The 17,202-nt window shown below is 29.6% G+C and overlaps 1 protein-coding gene across 2 annotated transcripts in view; it reads left to right on the top strand.

The window, feature by feature from the left end:
* Window positions 1–17,202, top strand: part of LOC122635135 (semaphorin-1A-like) — a 287,458-nt gene that overhangs the window by 246,519 nt on the left and 23,737 nt on the right. For both annotated transcript variants that reach the window (XM_043824971.1, XM_043824970.1), the window contains exon 6: window positions 8,326–8,413. In XM_043824971.1, coding sequence (XP_043680906.1) covers window positions 8,326–8,413 — 88 coding nt within the window. The remainder of the gene's footprint in view (window positions 1–8,325; window positions 8,414–17,202) is intronic.

Here is a 17,202-nt window from a genome sequence, read left to right as displayed (position 1 = left end):
CTCTCTCTCTCTCTCTCTCTTTCTCTCTTTATCTCTGTATCACCACCATCTCTAGTTGCACGTTTCTCGACTAATTACGACGAAGTGAATCTTAAGTGTGTGCCTTTTGCTAATTGTTCGGGATCAGTCAAATTAATTTCGCCGATTATTTCGACGAATGGGTATAACCCCCGGGCATTATCACTTTCGTAGAAGTCCTTGGAAACAACTAGAAGCTTGATTTCGCGTTAACCTGAAATGTGAATGAGAAAATGGGGTTGGTGGGCGGGATAAGGGTGGGTGGGTAGAAAGAGGGTTTTAAAGGAGTTATAGAGAGGACGTAGGGTGAGTGGGAGGGAGAGGATCGAATACGACGAAGCGACGGCCAGTTGGAGACCGCGTTCTGCAAACGTTCAACTTTTACTCGACGCGCTCTACAATTACTCTGTCAGCGCGAAATTTATCACGAGTCTTCGTCCTCCCTTCCTTCTTTCTTCTTTCTCTCTCTCTCTCTCTTTCTCTTACCCTTACCTTTACCTCTATCACTAACGCCAGCAGCACTTTCGACGAATCTTTCTCCGAAAGCCGCCGCTGCATCGTCGAACAAAACGCATTACTTTGCTCGACTCAACTTTTCCAATTAATGATAATTAGCGATGGGGGTTGATGGTGGCGATGGTGATGGTGGTACGGAGAAAAGGGTGATTGTGAATGGGTGCTAGGTGGAAAGAGAACGAAGGTTCGATCAGTATATAATTTAATTTTTTGATTTATAAGCTAAATCGAAGGACGAATAAATGTGTTACGAATAAATCTGGTTCTCTCTCTCTCTCTTTTTTTTTTTTTTTTTTTTTTTTTTTTTTAACAGATTTGGGATATATATTTATTTAAGGAAGGTATTTATGTTTGTTTAGAATTTTTTTCTCTCTTTTTGTTTCTTTTTCTTTTTTTTTTTTTTTTTTAATATAGATATTTTTTGTTGGCATTACGTAGGGTCACTTCATTTAATTAATAAATCAAATCACGGAGTAGGAGATAGTTCGATTAAAAAATTGCTTTCAAAATGTATACATATGTATGCGCGTATGTGTAAATGTAATTGTTAACATTCGGAAAATGTTGTTCGTCGTTTTCAAAAGTTATCATACGATATTAACCATGACTTATAATTATTATTGATTTATTCAGAGTTATTACAAATTCATAAAATAATAGTATAATTAAAAAAGTAAACAAAACAGAGGAATTTCAATCCATTTAATTTGAATTCGATTCAATAATAATGTCTATAGTTTAATTGCTTAGTAGCAATAATTATTGTATTGTATTGTTATAATCGTTAAGAATATTAAAAAGCATTTATTTAGTAAAGATAATGACTGAAGTATCTAGATTTTCTATGAAAATTGAAAGTATAAAATTATCAGATATAAAAAATTATATTATTAGATACAATCGATGTTAATAATATAATTTAATAAGTTTATTTAATAATCCATGTTCAAATAAGTCCATTTCAATGTCATTGAAATATTGAAATAAAATATGAATTTTGTTAATTGATTGACAAGAAAAAAAAAAGAGGATTATGTCTATTAATGTTAAATATTACATTTATGAACATTGACCGTTATACTAATAAATTATTATATTCATAAATACGTATCATAAATTACGTTGGATTACAAACTTATACATGCCCTTATGATACATGATAAATATACATATGTAAATAAAAACACATAAGATATGGCAAGTTAAAAACAATGCAATTGAAATTCGATAATAAACTAAAAAAGTAATTATAATGCGAGTAAATTAATTTTAATTTTGCGAATTGTAATTAACCTTATCCAAAAAAAAATTTACGATCACGTATACACATAGATTTGTACGTGTACGTGTATGTAACTATTCACGTTTCTTTGAAATTAAAAATAAAAGAATTTATCGTTCGTTATATAAAACAATTATTTTACAATCTACGTGATATAACTAATTGTTAATTCGACGTTACAATACGATATCAATTCAATGAATAGAAAAAAAAAAAAATTAATAAATTCGTTATTGTCTTTGATAATAATTAATAGATCATCAATAATTGTTCGAAGAATAATAATCGTAATGAATTTTGTTAGATGTACGTTAGATAATGAAAGAAATTTCATATGAATATAAAGAAAACGTTGCTAGCCCTGCTTTTTTAGGCCCGTCACGTCAGGAACATTGTTCTTATCTTCGGTTTAATCGTCCATTTCGTTTCGTTTCGTTTCGTTTCGTTTCGTTTCATTTCGCTTCGGTCTCGGTGCATTTCGTTCCAACGTTATTCCATCCCTGTACCCTCGGTGTTCGTTCATCCATTTGCCTTTAGATTCAGTTCCTTGAACTTCCTGTAATTACACGCTTTTCAGTATGCCACCGTGCATGCCGTTCTTCCTGATAAAACGAATTTCTACACTCAGATCGCCACGAGTTTTTCTCGATTACGCAGATTAATCGGTCTATAAAAGTAGTGTGTATGTATGTACGTACATATGTATGTATGTATGTACGTGTGTGGAGAAATAAGAGGAGGAAAATTTCTCTAAACAAATGTACAAATAAAAAAAAAAAAAAAAGAAAGAAAAAGAAAAAATCACTAATTCGGCATACTCGTTCCTGAATTTAACATATATATATATATATATGTATGTGTGTGTGTGTGTGTATATGTATATATGTATATATATATATATATATAGATAAATAAATACGTAACTACAGATAATTGGAATAGTTAGAATATCAAAAGACTCGATTTAAGGTCTATTTGTATTATTTCGAATTCACTATTCGTTCCGATTGTTCGACCATTGTAATTTTAACATTATCGTACCTATGTAATTTAAGTGTATACAATCAAACGTTTCCGTTCGGTCTTAAAGTCAATTAGATCGTCGATTCATCGTAGAAAATTCCTCTAATGTAAATTACAAAAGCGCTATCGAGATTTAACTGAGAATTAGTCGTGAATCAATTTGTGAATCTATCTTTAATATTATTGATAATCCTTCGATATTTTACTTTATTTTATTTTATTTTATTTTATTAACTTTCCTTTCAATAAATAACCTAATTTCGTATCATCATACTTGATGTATAATAGAAACATAAAATTTACGTAGAAATACAAACAGAAATACACACACAAACAAACATACTTACATAGATGAGTAACCGAAAAATTGATATATTGCTAGCCGATGATTGAATAATGATTTAACCGAAAAATGTGAATCGATCTTTATCATTATTGATAGTCTTGGATTTTTTAAATTCTTTTAATAACTTCTCTTGTAATAGATAGCCTACTTTCGTGTTATCATATCTGTTAGAAGCAATAGTAAAAATACATGTTTGATGCAACCGTAAAAATACATACACACACACAAATATTTACATAGATGAAACTTAACCGAAACATGTGAATGAATTTTTAATATTATCAATAATTCTGAACTTTTTAATTCTTTAAGTAACTTCCCTTTTAATAGATATCCTAATTTTGTATCATTATATCTGCTTGATGCTATCGTAGAAATACACACACACACACACGCACACACACATACACACACATATACATAGATGTTGATTATACTTATAATATATAAATACTATTATACATATAATATTTATATATTATACATATAATGTATAAATGTATGCAAACATAAATGCGAGTATAACTTATCCATGTATATATTATGAATGGAAAAAAGATGATGATATCGTAGTGAAAGAGTTGAAAGAGTATAAGGGTTGAGTAAAGGGATAGAAAAAAGAGATGAAATCTTGTATTCATTGGTTGCACTCACCTCCCGTTTGCCTCCTTCTCATCCTTCTCTTTCTCCTCCTCTTTCTTCTATTCCCTCTCCTTTTTCCTCTCTTACTCTTTTCAACGTTTCTCCACGTCGTACTTCTCAGTTTTCTTCTTTCTTCTCATCGTCCTCGTCGTCCTCTTCGTCCTCTTCGTTCAACATCGGCCACGATCCTCTCCCGATTTTACGAGCGATTCTCGTATATATCGCAACTCGTGCAATGATAGGCTAACTCAATCCGGGCTACGAAGCGAGTCGAGAACGAGACCGGCATACGAATTTGATCGAACGATCGAATATTCTCTATCTTTCTCTTTTTCTCTCTCTCTCTCTCTCTCTCTCTCTCTCTCTCTCTCTCTCTTCTTTCTCTATCTCTTTCTCTTTTTTTTTTTTACATACATTCTTTTGTACGATTATGTACTTATATATATACATATACGAGAGAGAGAAAATATATATATATACATGTATGTATGTATGTATGTATGTATAAAAGAACTTCGTAAAAAATAAAAAAAAAATTATATTGAGAGAATGTTTCATGTTTGATCCATCGTGTTTGATCTACGTATATCAGCTGTTTCTAAACTTTTCCTATGACGAAATACTTCATAAATATTGAAATTTTAACGGGATATCTTGGTTATTTTATTTATTTATTTATCAAATATTAATGATAAATAAACAATCGTGATTATGTGAGAGTTAAAAAAACAAAACGAATGGTTATTCTTTAATTTTAATTATGGAAAACGTAATTCGTATAATTTACATGTGACCGCTATTAAACGCTATTTCAAAACTCGTATAGTATCACATTTAAATAAACAAACAACATAAATAAAATTTGAAATAAATAGTAAAGATGAAGATAAGAAAAAAAAAGAAAAAGAGAGAAAGAGAGAAGGTATGAAAGATCAACGTAAATATTATATTTACATATGCTTTTATGAAAGAAAAATTTTGTAAATAATTATAAATTGACCTTTCTTCATTTTGTATTATTTCTTAACAATAATAAACCCTCGCATCTTTTATAATAATTATATCCATCCGAATGAATAAACAATTCACATTCGTGGAATTTATATCTAACTCTTATTAAATGTATTTCAAAACTCGTATAGTATCGCATTTAAATAAACAAACAACATAAATAAAATTTGAAATAAATAGTAAGGATGAAGAAAAGAAAAAAAAAAAAAAGAAAAAGAGAGAGAGAAAGAGAGAGAAAGGTATGAAAGATCAACGTAAATCGTATGTTCTTTGGGACAGATCAAAGTGGCAGGTTTAGGAAAGACGTATAAAATCCAATGATAACGAGAAAATTCCAGAGGTAATCGAAAAGCTCAACTCCAGCTCGTCGAAGAGTTCGTGGAAGTGCATCGATAAAGCGCGAGATAACGATCAAATCGACTTCCATTCCGATCACGTGCACTTGACGAGTATCGTTTTCAATGCGGTGCTGATTGCAATTATCTGCCCGGTTGCCTCCTCATCCTGACGTTAGAACGAAATGTATCGAGATTTTTCGACTACGTTCTCCGTCTCTATCACTCCTTTCGTTCTCGTTAAAACGAGCGTGCTATCGATTAAACGAATTCTCTTTATCTCGGTTTTATTTTTTCCCTTCTTTTTTCGTTACTTGATAACACTCACCTCGAAAAAAATGTGTCTGTGTATGTGTGTATATGTGCGTGTGTGTATCTGTGTGTGTGTGTGTGTGTGTGTGTGTGTGTGTGTGTGTGTACGCTTGTGCTTTCGACGACACAATATCGCACTAAGCGTTTCCTCGCGATTTTTACTCTTTTCTTTTTTCTCTCGAAAAAGAAAGAAGAAAGAGTTGAAAAGGAACAAGAAAAAAAGAAATTAAAAAAAGAAGAAGGAACGGACAAAAAGTAGGAAAAGAAAAAGGAGAAAAAGTAGCTATACTTTTACACGGGTGTGTTACTCCGCGATGTATCACGAGCGATACAAAAATTTGGCTTCGTGCCTTCGATTCTACTCGATTTTTTTTATTGTATTCTTTTTTTTTTTTTTTTTTTTTTTTTTTAGAAACGTTTGTTGTTACGATCGTGGTGACGATTTTTTCGAAGCCACACTCTCGCGTCGTTTGATAGCGACGAGGAGAAAAAAGGAAAAAAAAAAAAAAAGAAGAAATTATAAATCGAGCCGAGGGATCGAAAAGATCGAATCTTTTTTCGATTAAACGAAACTAAACAAGAAGGAAAAAAGAAACAAACAAACAAAATGGGAATAAAACGAAAAGGTATGAAAGAACGATAAAAAAATAAAATAAAAGGAAAGAAAGAAACACTGCAGAATATCGAGAGAAATTAATTCCTAGGGGTAACTTTGTGCTCACGCATAAATCGATACGATCCTTCAATGATTTCCATAATTCCTCTTCTTCTCTCTTTTTTTCTTTTTTCTTTCTTTTTTTCCTGAAGAAGCAAAATAATAAAATAATAAAATAATAACATAAATAAATAAATAAATAAATAAATAAATAAATAAATATAAATATAAATATATATGTATATATATATGTACATATATATATATTACAATATTTGTTTATTCTTAGAATCAACAATTTATATAAAACTCAATAAAGATAGCACCACCGTTCACTGCTCGACTAACGATTCCCGTAATTATTCTCTCGCGAAATAAAATAAAAAAAAAATAAAAAAAAAGAAACAAAGAAGAAGAAGAAGAAGAAAGAACAGAAAATTAAAGAAAAAAAAAATAAAATAAAATAAAACAAAAAATTAGCCGTGCAAAGTCGTATAAACGACGTAAACGCGCGACGTTTGTTATGCGAAATGTAACGAACAATGGAATAAAACAGGCGTGTAACGAAAGGAAGAAAGAAGATAAACGAACGGGTGTTACTAGCTACCATCACTACTATTACTACTACAATCGTAATAACAACTCAGTAGGGAAACGAGCTCGAGATGTTTTTCCGGATGGACTCGTGTCGCTCCATTCGAAAACCATTCGCGATGCACCAAGATTCGTTCTGCCACAAAGAACGAAAATATAGTTTCGGCGGTCAAAGATAAGCGCGGGCTTTTTAACGCAAACGGAAGGAAGGAAGGAAACTCTGTTCTGTAAAAGAAAGAAAGAGAGAAAAAGAAAGAGAGAAAGAGAGAGTCATATATACATATATCGTGTGAACCCGTTTTACACGCTTTTTCCGAGCCACTTCTCATCCGTTTACCGACTATCACGTTACACAATCGAGCTCTCTGCGTGTTCCACTTTCATATAAGAAACGACCGAGCGAAGAAGTTAACTCTATCGAAGTAACGTTTTACGAAAAAAGAAATGAAAGATAGCGATCGTTCGCCACAAAAACTTTTCACTTTTCGACAAGCACGAAAGTTGTGAAACTTCGTTAAGTTCTTTTTTCTTTTTTTTTCTTCTTTTTATTTTTCTCTTTCCTCTTCTTCTTCTTCTTCTTCTTCTTTTTCTTGTTCTTTTAACGCACGGCTTGTAATTGTTGACCAACGTGATGTTCCTACTCTGCCATTTTATTATTCCTTATTAATTAATTTATTGAAAATCTAGAAAAGAATTTTTTATTGATTTTCTCTTTACGATTAATCATCGTATGTCGTATAATCCATTATGCATGGATTTCGAAATATTATATATTTGGAAACAATTTTGTAATAATCCTATATGTTATAATAAATAATAAGAATTGAACGAATAGACAAACGAATTATAAATATATATAGACTATAATTGAGTATAGATAATAATTGTATCGTCATATACTTTTATAATAATTGAACCGTCATTATTATACGACCACTGCCATTTTATTACTAATTAAACTTTATTGCAAAATTATTAGATCATTTTTTATTGATTTCTCTTTACGATTAACATTCTTATAAAACAGGAAATATGTTATACGAATCGTATAAGTTATACAAGTATGAATTAAACAATTATTTAAATAATCCTTTAAATTATAAGAAATAATAAGAATTGAACAAATAGATCTACGTGAATTACATAAAAATATATTATAATTAGAGATATACATACCGACATTGTAAAAATACATTGTAATTAGAAATAAATAATTATTTTCATTATAACAATTGAAGAGATATTTAACAATTGTAACAATTACTTCGAATGTATTTCAAATTATTCAATCATCTTGAATATATCAAAAAGTTAAAAATATTTTCCTCGTTTCGTATAAATCCAGTTTTGTACGGGATCGCGTTTAATGTATTTTTACGTGCAAATTGAACTACTTCTTAATAAGTATGGATACTCGTACAATATGTATGTATATTCGTACAATACATACATATCTTACTTCAATGGGTTAAGAGAACAAGTATCAAAGCGATATATATGCTAAACATGACACGATCAATATTCTCGATAGCTCGAAGAGGATGTCGAAGGAACAGCTCCGTTCTAAACCCTTTTCTAATCTGTATTCTAGGATGGCGCGTACACGTTAAAGAGCGAGATGGAAGCTCTAGGTCTCTGTCCTCACGATCCAAGGCACAACAGTACGGCCGTCTTCGTTGGTAAGCCTTACAACGACTTCTTCTTCTTCTTCTTTTTCTTCTTTTTCTTCTTCATGTTCTTCTTCTTGTTCTTCTCCTTGTTTGTTACTTCTTTTTCTATTTCTTCTTCTTGTCCTTAAAATTTCCCATTACGAAAATCATTGAAGTGTATCAACTACCTAATTGTATATATAATATATTTGTACATGTAATTTTGGAAGTTTGAAAATACCGAGTGATATGTGAAATGTGATATTAAAAAATTCATTTTTTTATGATTTAATTGGAATCGTAAAAATGTATGATATCAAACGATGAATTGCAAATGCGATCGAAGTAATTCGTACTTTTTTTTTGTTTTTCGTATAAATGATCGTTATTAGAATATTTACGAATAATTTTTCATTCGTTGATTTTCAAATGAAATTAGTATTATTGTTATCGGAATGAGTTATATGGAAAAGTGAATTAAAAATTTTGATTAAAATATATAATAGATTTTAATCAAATTTTAAACAGATTTTAATCGTTTCGTTAACGAATTATAAAACGATTAAAAATTTTTTTATTTTTTGAAATGATTTATTTCCTATACTACGTAAATTGAGTTTTTTCTCAAACAAGATAGAAATTTGAAAATGAAATTTGAAGTTTTCGGATAAAGAGAAAAAGAAAAAAATAGACAGAGAAAAGAACGCGAAAGAAAGGAATTAATTGACGATCGATTAGAATAATAGATGAATAATTTAAAACATTATCTCGTGTAGGTTAATTATAAATATTAATTTATTAAAGATATTAATATTTAATAATACAAAAAAATTAATATCTATAAATGAAAAAAAAAAAAATACGAAAAAAAAAAGCAGAAACTTTTCCACCTCTAATGGTCATTACACTATAACAACTTTTATCATTTCTTTTTTCATGTTTATTTACTTCGATATAAAAATAAAATTACATCGATTGCTTTGTCCATGATTTTCAATACACATATACATATACAATACATATATACATGAATAGATGCAGAGTATGGATAACTTAATGTATTATTAACAAGTATATTATACGAGTAATTAATAACATTTATTAATTTAATAATAATATTAAATATGTATATATAATATTAATATTAAATAATAGTATAACTACGATGTAATAGTTATCATCTTAAATATCTTTATTATCTTTGATTTCATAAGAAACGAATTACTCCGGAAAAAATTACATTATTTCAAAGAATATATTTGATAAATAATCAAGATTTCTATTTTTACGAGATTTCAAAGTCATTGACATTTTTTAGATAGATCTCTAATATTTTTTTTCTATACGAATTGATCGCTCGTGCGATTCTGAATGAAAAGATATTAGTAGAATACAATTTCGAAATAGAATTAGTTCGTAAAATGTTCTGAACAGAAACGTTTGAAAAACTTAAAAAAAAAAAAATATATAAAAGATGATAAATAATACAAGATAGATTACATATTCACGATCATAAATTTTTGTTTCGTAAATGCACAATTGTAGCATTATTAATGTACATAATACATATTCATTATCAGTATATGTCCTTTTTCATTAGCATATTATTTTTATTAACAAATTACTAAATAATTTCTCATTTTTCGATTTAAAAATGATTAATTATAATCAAAATAAGTTATACTTAACAATTTATTCTATGTGTTACATTCATTACATTAGCAAGCTTCGAATTTATCCATGCAAATTTATCAAGAGTGAAAAGTATAGAAAAATTTATTGAAAAATTTAATAAAAGTTTAACAAATAAATAATTTACAAACATTTCAATTATTTAACAATATTTATATAATTATTAATAAATTATTTATGAAATATTTTTATTAAAAAGTTAATATATTCGATATCAATGTCAGTTACAATAGATAATATTACAATGATCGATCTATCCTTTGTATAATAAATCTAATATACATACTTGGCACATTCAGAGAGTTTCGAATCTTTCAATGGTGAAAAAGAGAGAAAGAGAGAGAGAAAAAGAAAGAAAAAAAGGAAGAGGAAAAGAAAGATAAAGAAAACGTGCATACACAAAAATCGAGTTCACCGCGTTATCTCCGCGCGAACACGCGCGAGCATACGGCTGGCTCCTTTTTTTTTCCTCTTTCTTTCTTTTTTTTTTTATCTTTCCTTTTTTTCGAACTGAGGTTAAACATCTCGCGCGCGTGTTTTGTGTGAAAATTATACGAAGGGATTCCAGGCGTTGACTTCGTTTGCGCAAAAGGTTGTATACACAATCTGTAGATACATACACATGCACACACATACACACACACACACACACACACACATACAGAGAAAAAGAGGGAGAGGAGGAATGCATTTAAATGGGAATACTCCATTGCTATCTCGGTTACTTTCCTTCTTCCTTTTCTTTCTCTATCTTCTTTTTTTTTTTCTTTTTTCTAGCCTCTCTCTTGTATTTTTCTTTTTTTTTTTTTTTGTTTTCCTTTTTCTCTTCTTTTCTTTTCTTTTGCTTTTCTTTTCATTTTTCACTACGATACGAAGAAAACGTAACGGCGCCAAGAGCTTTTTCGGATTCGAACGAAGGAAAATGAAAGGCAAGGAAAGAGAAACGACGTACATATATGCTTTTACATCTTTCCCGATGTCCCGAGAACAGAGTTAGACGCTACCACATACTAGTAACGTCCGAGAACGTTTTCTACCTTAGATATTTTTAAACGTAGGAGAAAGATATTTTTCGAAAAATATCGTGACCCGGTTAAGAAGTCGATCCTTTGTTTACACGAAACAAGAAATAAAAAGAAAAATAGGAAAAACTAAGTGAAGTGAGGATATAAATTAGAACAAAAAAGGAAAGGAAAAGAGAATTGTTATTAACTTTATTAATCGTCAAGAAAAAAAAAAAGAAGTAAAAAGGAGAGAAAAGAAAGTGAGTACTATCTTTTAATTAATTTATTATTATTTGAAAAGTCGGACGAAATCGTCCGTAAATATAAAAGAGATTCGTTTAAATTAACTTCGTCGCCGTAGATAAAAATATCACGGTACTTCTAGATAAATATACTACATACATATTTTTATGAAATCTCTGAGGTCTCTACATTTTTAAAAGAGAGAGAGAGAGAGAGAGAGAGAGAGAGAGAGAGAGAGAGAGAGAGAGAGAGAGAGAGAGAAAAGGACAATTTTATCGTTTGCCACTGAATAATTATTCAAACGGAGATGAGTCAAAACTGAAATAAAAAAATCAAGAGAAACATCGTCGGAGAGAACATTCGTCAAACATATATATATATATATACATATATATAAAGAAAATAAATAAATAAACGATGTCTCGATTTTCCGTCGTTATCGACAAGAAAGAACTTCTATTGCTTTCTTTTTTCTTTTTTTTTTATACATTTCGTCGCGAAATAGCTGTAATACATTTTCCAATCGTATATTATCAGAGACTCGCGTGGTTTTGACAAAGTGAATTGGGTACTCGAGCATTCCCGATCCTTCGTCCAACGAGTGGTCTCGTCGTCGTTATCGTCATTGGTCGACATATCCCTCTCTCCACTCCCTTCTCTGTCGCTATATATTCATACATACATATATTCATAGATACATACATACATATATACATACATATATATACACATAAATAAATACATGTGTGTGTAATTATACTTACGTACAAATCTATATATATATATGTATATATATATATATATATATATATATATATATATAAATTTTACCTATATACTAATATACAGATATATATGTGTGTGTATGGATGGATGAGTGGTTGTTACTGGCGTATTTACAGATGAGTCAAAACATACATACATACGTATACACACACACGTTCATATACGTATGTTTATATGTATGTGTTTATATATGTATATTTATATATATAAAACGGAACGAGAGGAAGAGGATGAGCACGCATAGAGCACTCAACGAGTGCACACGTCGCGCTCGTGTCACGAGTGCTTATAAGTTCCGCATGCGTGACAGCCATACACGCAATATCCACTCACCGCCATTATTTTCTCGTTGCCGCTTTTCTCTCCTCGTGATAGTATTATGTCTGTTTTTGAGGCTACACGTATTTATTTGTAAATAATATAATAATCAACTGTATTCTCTTCGCGAATTTGAATTTCACCAATCTTTATACTCGTCGAACTAACGAAATTGATTTTTTGATAATACTTCATTTGATTTTGTTTGTTCTTTTTTTTTCTCATCCTTTTACTTTGTTATTTTTTATTTTGTAATTAATACTATACATCGTTTAACTAATAGAAAGCTTATTTTCTGCTTGTTTCGTATGAATTCGTTTTGTAAGGTTTAAAGATTATACGAGTATGGATTATGGATATATTTTGTATTCGTGTGAAATTGAAAAATAAATATTTTTATAGAAGATGTCATTTTTATAAAAGACGTAATAAATATTATATTTTTATTATAAGATAAGTTATAAAGAAAAGCGACAGAAAGAAAAAAAGAAAATAATGTAAAAGTCATCTCAGAATTCTTTCCAATGACAATATAAATTATATGTTAATAGTATTTTTCTTTTCTTAATGATTAAATTATTATTAAATAAAGCTATATTAAGTACATTAAATAAAATATATATTAAATAAAATTATAAAAGCTAAATTATTATTAAAGAAAGTTATGAATCTCCAAAATTGTTACTAAATATTTATAGTTCGCTATAGAAAAAAAAAAAAAAAAAAAAAGAAAAAAGAAGAGAGAAAATTGTATAATCAGGAAAAGATAATGTTACTAAATTTATCTCTATACACGTACACGCACGCAAACATGTGTATGTATATATATATAATTTTGAATATTATCGATACATTATATTTCCATAGATTTCATTTTTTAAATGCATTTTTAATTTTTATCATTTTGTTAGATACCTCGAGGACACGATTTATTCGTTTTTACAGTTATACATATGTATATCAATCGTTAAAATCAATGGATTGTTTACGCGCGGTTAACCGGCGGTATTCGATGCAATCAGTTCGGTATAATGGAATACTGTAAAATTGCTTGACAAAAGCAAGTGGCATTTCCTTTGTTTTCAGATTCATGGAGTCCACATTGTCATATTAACTTTTATTGTTGTTCACAATTTTCACGTATTTATGTTTTCCTAACCATTCTAACGAGGAGATTTCTAAACTCAACGTTCTCTTTATTCCATGTTTTTTATTTGCAAACAAAATAAAAGAAAAAATAACGTAGTATTTTTCTTCTTTTTTTCTCTATTTTTCTTTTTTTTTTTTTTTTTTTAACAATAAAGCCTTCGTATATTTGCTCGCCATTTTTACGAAAAGATCGAAACAAACGAAATACAAACGACATGTTCTTTGTTTTTTTCAATAGAAAGAAAAAGATACTTCAATTGTTATTTAGAGTTTATAAAAATAAATTGCTACAGTTTTTGTCATTCGTCCCGTTTGAACTGAAAAAAGAATTGACATTCTATAAACCCAATGTTTTTTTTATATCTAATAAAAAGTTATTTAATCTGAAGCTTACAATGTATAATTCATAATACAATAATTATACTTATTAATTATAACATATATTTTACAGTATAATATAATTATTATCATGATTATATATCAAAAGTAATTTATAATATATTATAATTATACTGTACTAAGTACAATATATAATCTATTGTACTAATATAAGTTATATTATAATATCAAAATTCATTTATGAAATATGAATGATGATATTTAGACGACAAAAAAAATATAATATATGAATATATACAACTTGATAGTCACGTAATCATATTGTTAATTTCCTTTTGAAATTATTTTTGTACAAATATATCCAAAATAAACGAAGAAATTGTTCATGTTAAAAGCATTGATATAATGTCCATAAATTATTGTCTCAAATCTTGCATCAACTTCTTATTATTTTTAATTTTTATATTTATCAAAAAACGAGAAAGATACATAAAAAAAAAAGAATCCTTTCTGTATATTATAGTGTGTTAATACTTTTAGTATAATATTAATTAATATAATATCATTAATTTATAATATCATTGGTATATTTATCAAACATATTTTCATACTATATCCGATTGACCAGAAAGTTCATGCTATTTCTCCATGCATACATGCATATACATACATATATACACACATATATACACACATAAATTGAAACATGCATATATATCTACACAGATATAAACATGAATATTTAATGATGCTAAAAACGTATCTAGTTCTGTGTATACATTGAAAGAAGAAATTGGATCAAATCTTTATACATTTTTTTCTGTTTCTCGTTTCTTTAAATTTATCGATTCCTATCAATTGTACATATATCTATCATTGACATTAAAAAACAATCGTCATAAATTTTTCATGACGATCTAATATATCATTTATATTTATTTCCTTTTTTATTATTTCTTTCTTCGTTTCTTTTTCTTAAATACTTCATACTCTAAACATACTCAATCTCATTGACAATAAAAGGCAATCCTCACAAACTATTCGTGACGATCTTATTTATCTTTTTTTTTTTTTTTTAATATACCATACTCTAAGCGTCCTCTATACTCTGCAAATATGCTAGCGAAGCATCGATCTTTCCCGTTCTATAAATTCCTCGTTTAAGAATGAAACGAGGAAAATCGAGATCGTTCGTAGACACGTGCGCGAAATACAAGGAGGAAAGAGGAAAGAGGAAAGAGATAAGAGGAAGAAGAGAAAAGGGAGAGAAAGAGAAGGAGAGAGAGAGAGAGAGAGAGAGAGAGAGAGAGAGAGAGAGAGGAATAGGTGCGGCAAAACGCGATCGGTAATGCGATCTCGAGGAAAGAGGGCGTAGAAGAACAGACTGGCATCTATTCCGCGTGTCAGCCGTTGCGTTGCATCGGCGAACGAAACGTACTTACATACGTACATACATACGTGCATACATATGTACATATATACATACATACGTACAAACGAACGAACGGTACGTACCATACGTACGTACGTAATACGTCGTACGAGTTCTCGCGCATTAGTTACAAGAGCCGCAAGAACGTGTCAGCCGACTCATGAGTATTTACGTCTCCGTTCTCTCCGCGTAATGGGTCCGTCAGGTTGCACGAATCTACACTACAAGAGAAACAGTACGAGAGAGATAGAAAGAGATAGATAGATAGAGAGATAGAGAGATAGAGAGAGAGAGAGAGAGAGAAGTAGTGTGTTTGTGGGATGTATACGAGAGAAAGAGAAAGAGAAAGAAAGTGCGTATCTAGAGTGCATACAAGAGAGAAAGAGAGAGTGTGTGTATTTGTGTGTATTTGGAGTGCATGCAAAAGAGAGAGAGAGAGAGAGAGAACATGTGACAACTCTCCGCATACTACTTATTACTAGTAACACTCCCGCGTAATCTATTCCGGTTGCTTTAACTTCGAACTCGACAAATTCGTACGTAGTTATCCTTAATTTAAACGTATTTCTTGGTACGATACGATTCTCTCCTTTTTTATTGTGTTTTTTTTAGTTTTTCGTTAACGATACTCATATCTATGTCTAATATTAGGAGAAGAATAATTTATTTTATAAACTTTGTTTTTCTTTCTTCGATTTGTTCATTGAAGGGGATACGAGGAAACTTAAACGAGCAAAATTCATAATGATCGAGATGATATTCTTTTAGTTTTATTAATTCGTTAATCGTTAAACGAGGATGATAAAAAAATAATACAAATACGAAAGCGAAAGAATGTTTTCTACGTATTCGATAACTACGAAAATGCCTACTTATTTATTTATTTACTCTTATCGCAAAAGATCGCAATGAGATAGAGAAAAGTGAAAGATAGAAATAAGTGGGAGTGGGAGTGGGGGGAGTGATTCTACGAAAAAACAGATTTACTACGAATATCTACGTTCTACTTTTATCTAGAACTCTTTTCTCTCTTTTTCTCTTTTTCTTTTTTCTCTCTCGCTCTTTTAAAAGCGCTAGCTAAGCTCGTCGCAAATAAAATGAATCGAGTCAAACGAGGGCACAGTTTGACAACGAAGCCCTATGAACTATCCGGACAAGTAACTTCATACATCGACCGTATTCTTTCGAAACCTACGAACTGATAGGTCTTGTACTACTAGGATGGATCACTATCGATTCGGGTCTCACAACACCAAATGAGAAAGAATAAAGAGAGAATAAAAGAGACGGAAAGGTTTGTTACATTTCATAATAATATTCTCTTAATACGTATACAAAGAAAGAAAGAGAAAGAGAATACACATCGTTTATTATTTACATCTCAGGGAAATTGTTTTGATATAATACTCTTTTAAACGTAATTACGATCGACTTGATTATTTTAAATACATATGATTATATACATATGTATATATATATATATATATATATATTTAATGTATGTGTGTGTGAGATTGGCAGCCATGATACACAAGTTCCTGCGATATTACATACTTTTTACTTTAATTTCATTTTCCAGGACTCACGGTAAACAAATTAACAGTCCCTCGAATCGTAACAACGTTGTACCTTCGAAAGAGAGTACATTCCATTTGCGTTGAAAATTGGCGTTTTCGCGACACGAATATGTAAAAGTACCAATGTAAATGGATAGAGGAAGAGAAAGAGAGGAAAGAAAAAAAATATAAATATTTTTGCGATCGTTCGTTCATTCGTTCATTTGTCCGTATATTTGAAACCAAATAAGAAAAATCGTGAAAATTGTGACGAAAGCTTGAATTAGCTCAATAAAAATA

Source organism: Vespula pensylvanica, chromosome 17 (assembly GCF_014466175.1).
Source record: "Vespula pensylvanica isolate Volc-1 chromosome 17, ASM1446617v1, whole genome shotgun sequence".
Classification (NCBI taxonomy): Eukaryota; Metazoa; Arthropoda; class Insecta; order Hymenoptera; family Vespidae; genus Vespula; species Vespula pensylvanica.
The sequence above is the reverse complement of the archived record's forward strand: the minus strand, read 5'-3'. Positions and strand labels throughout refer to the sequence as shown.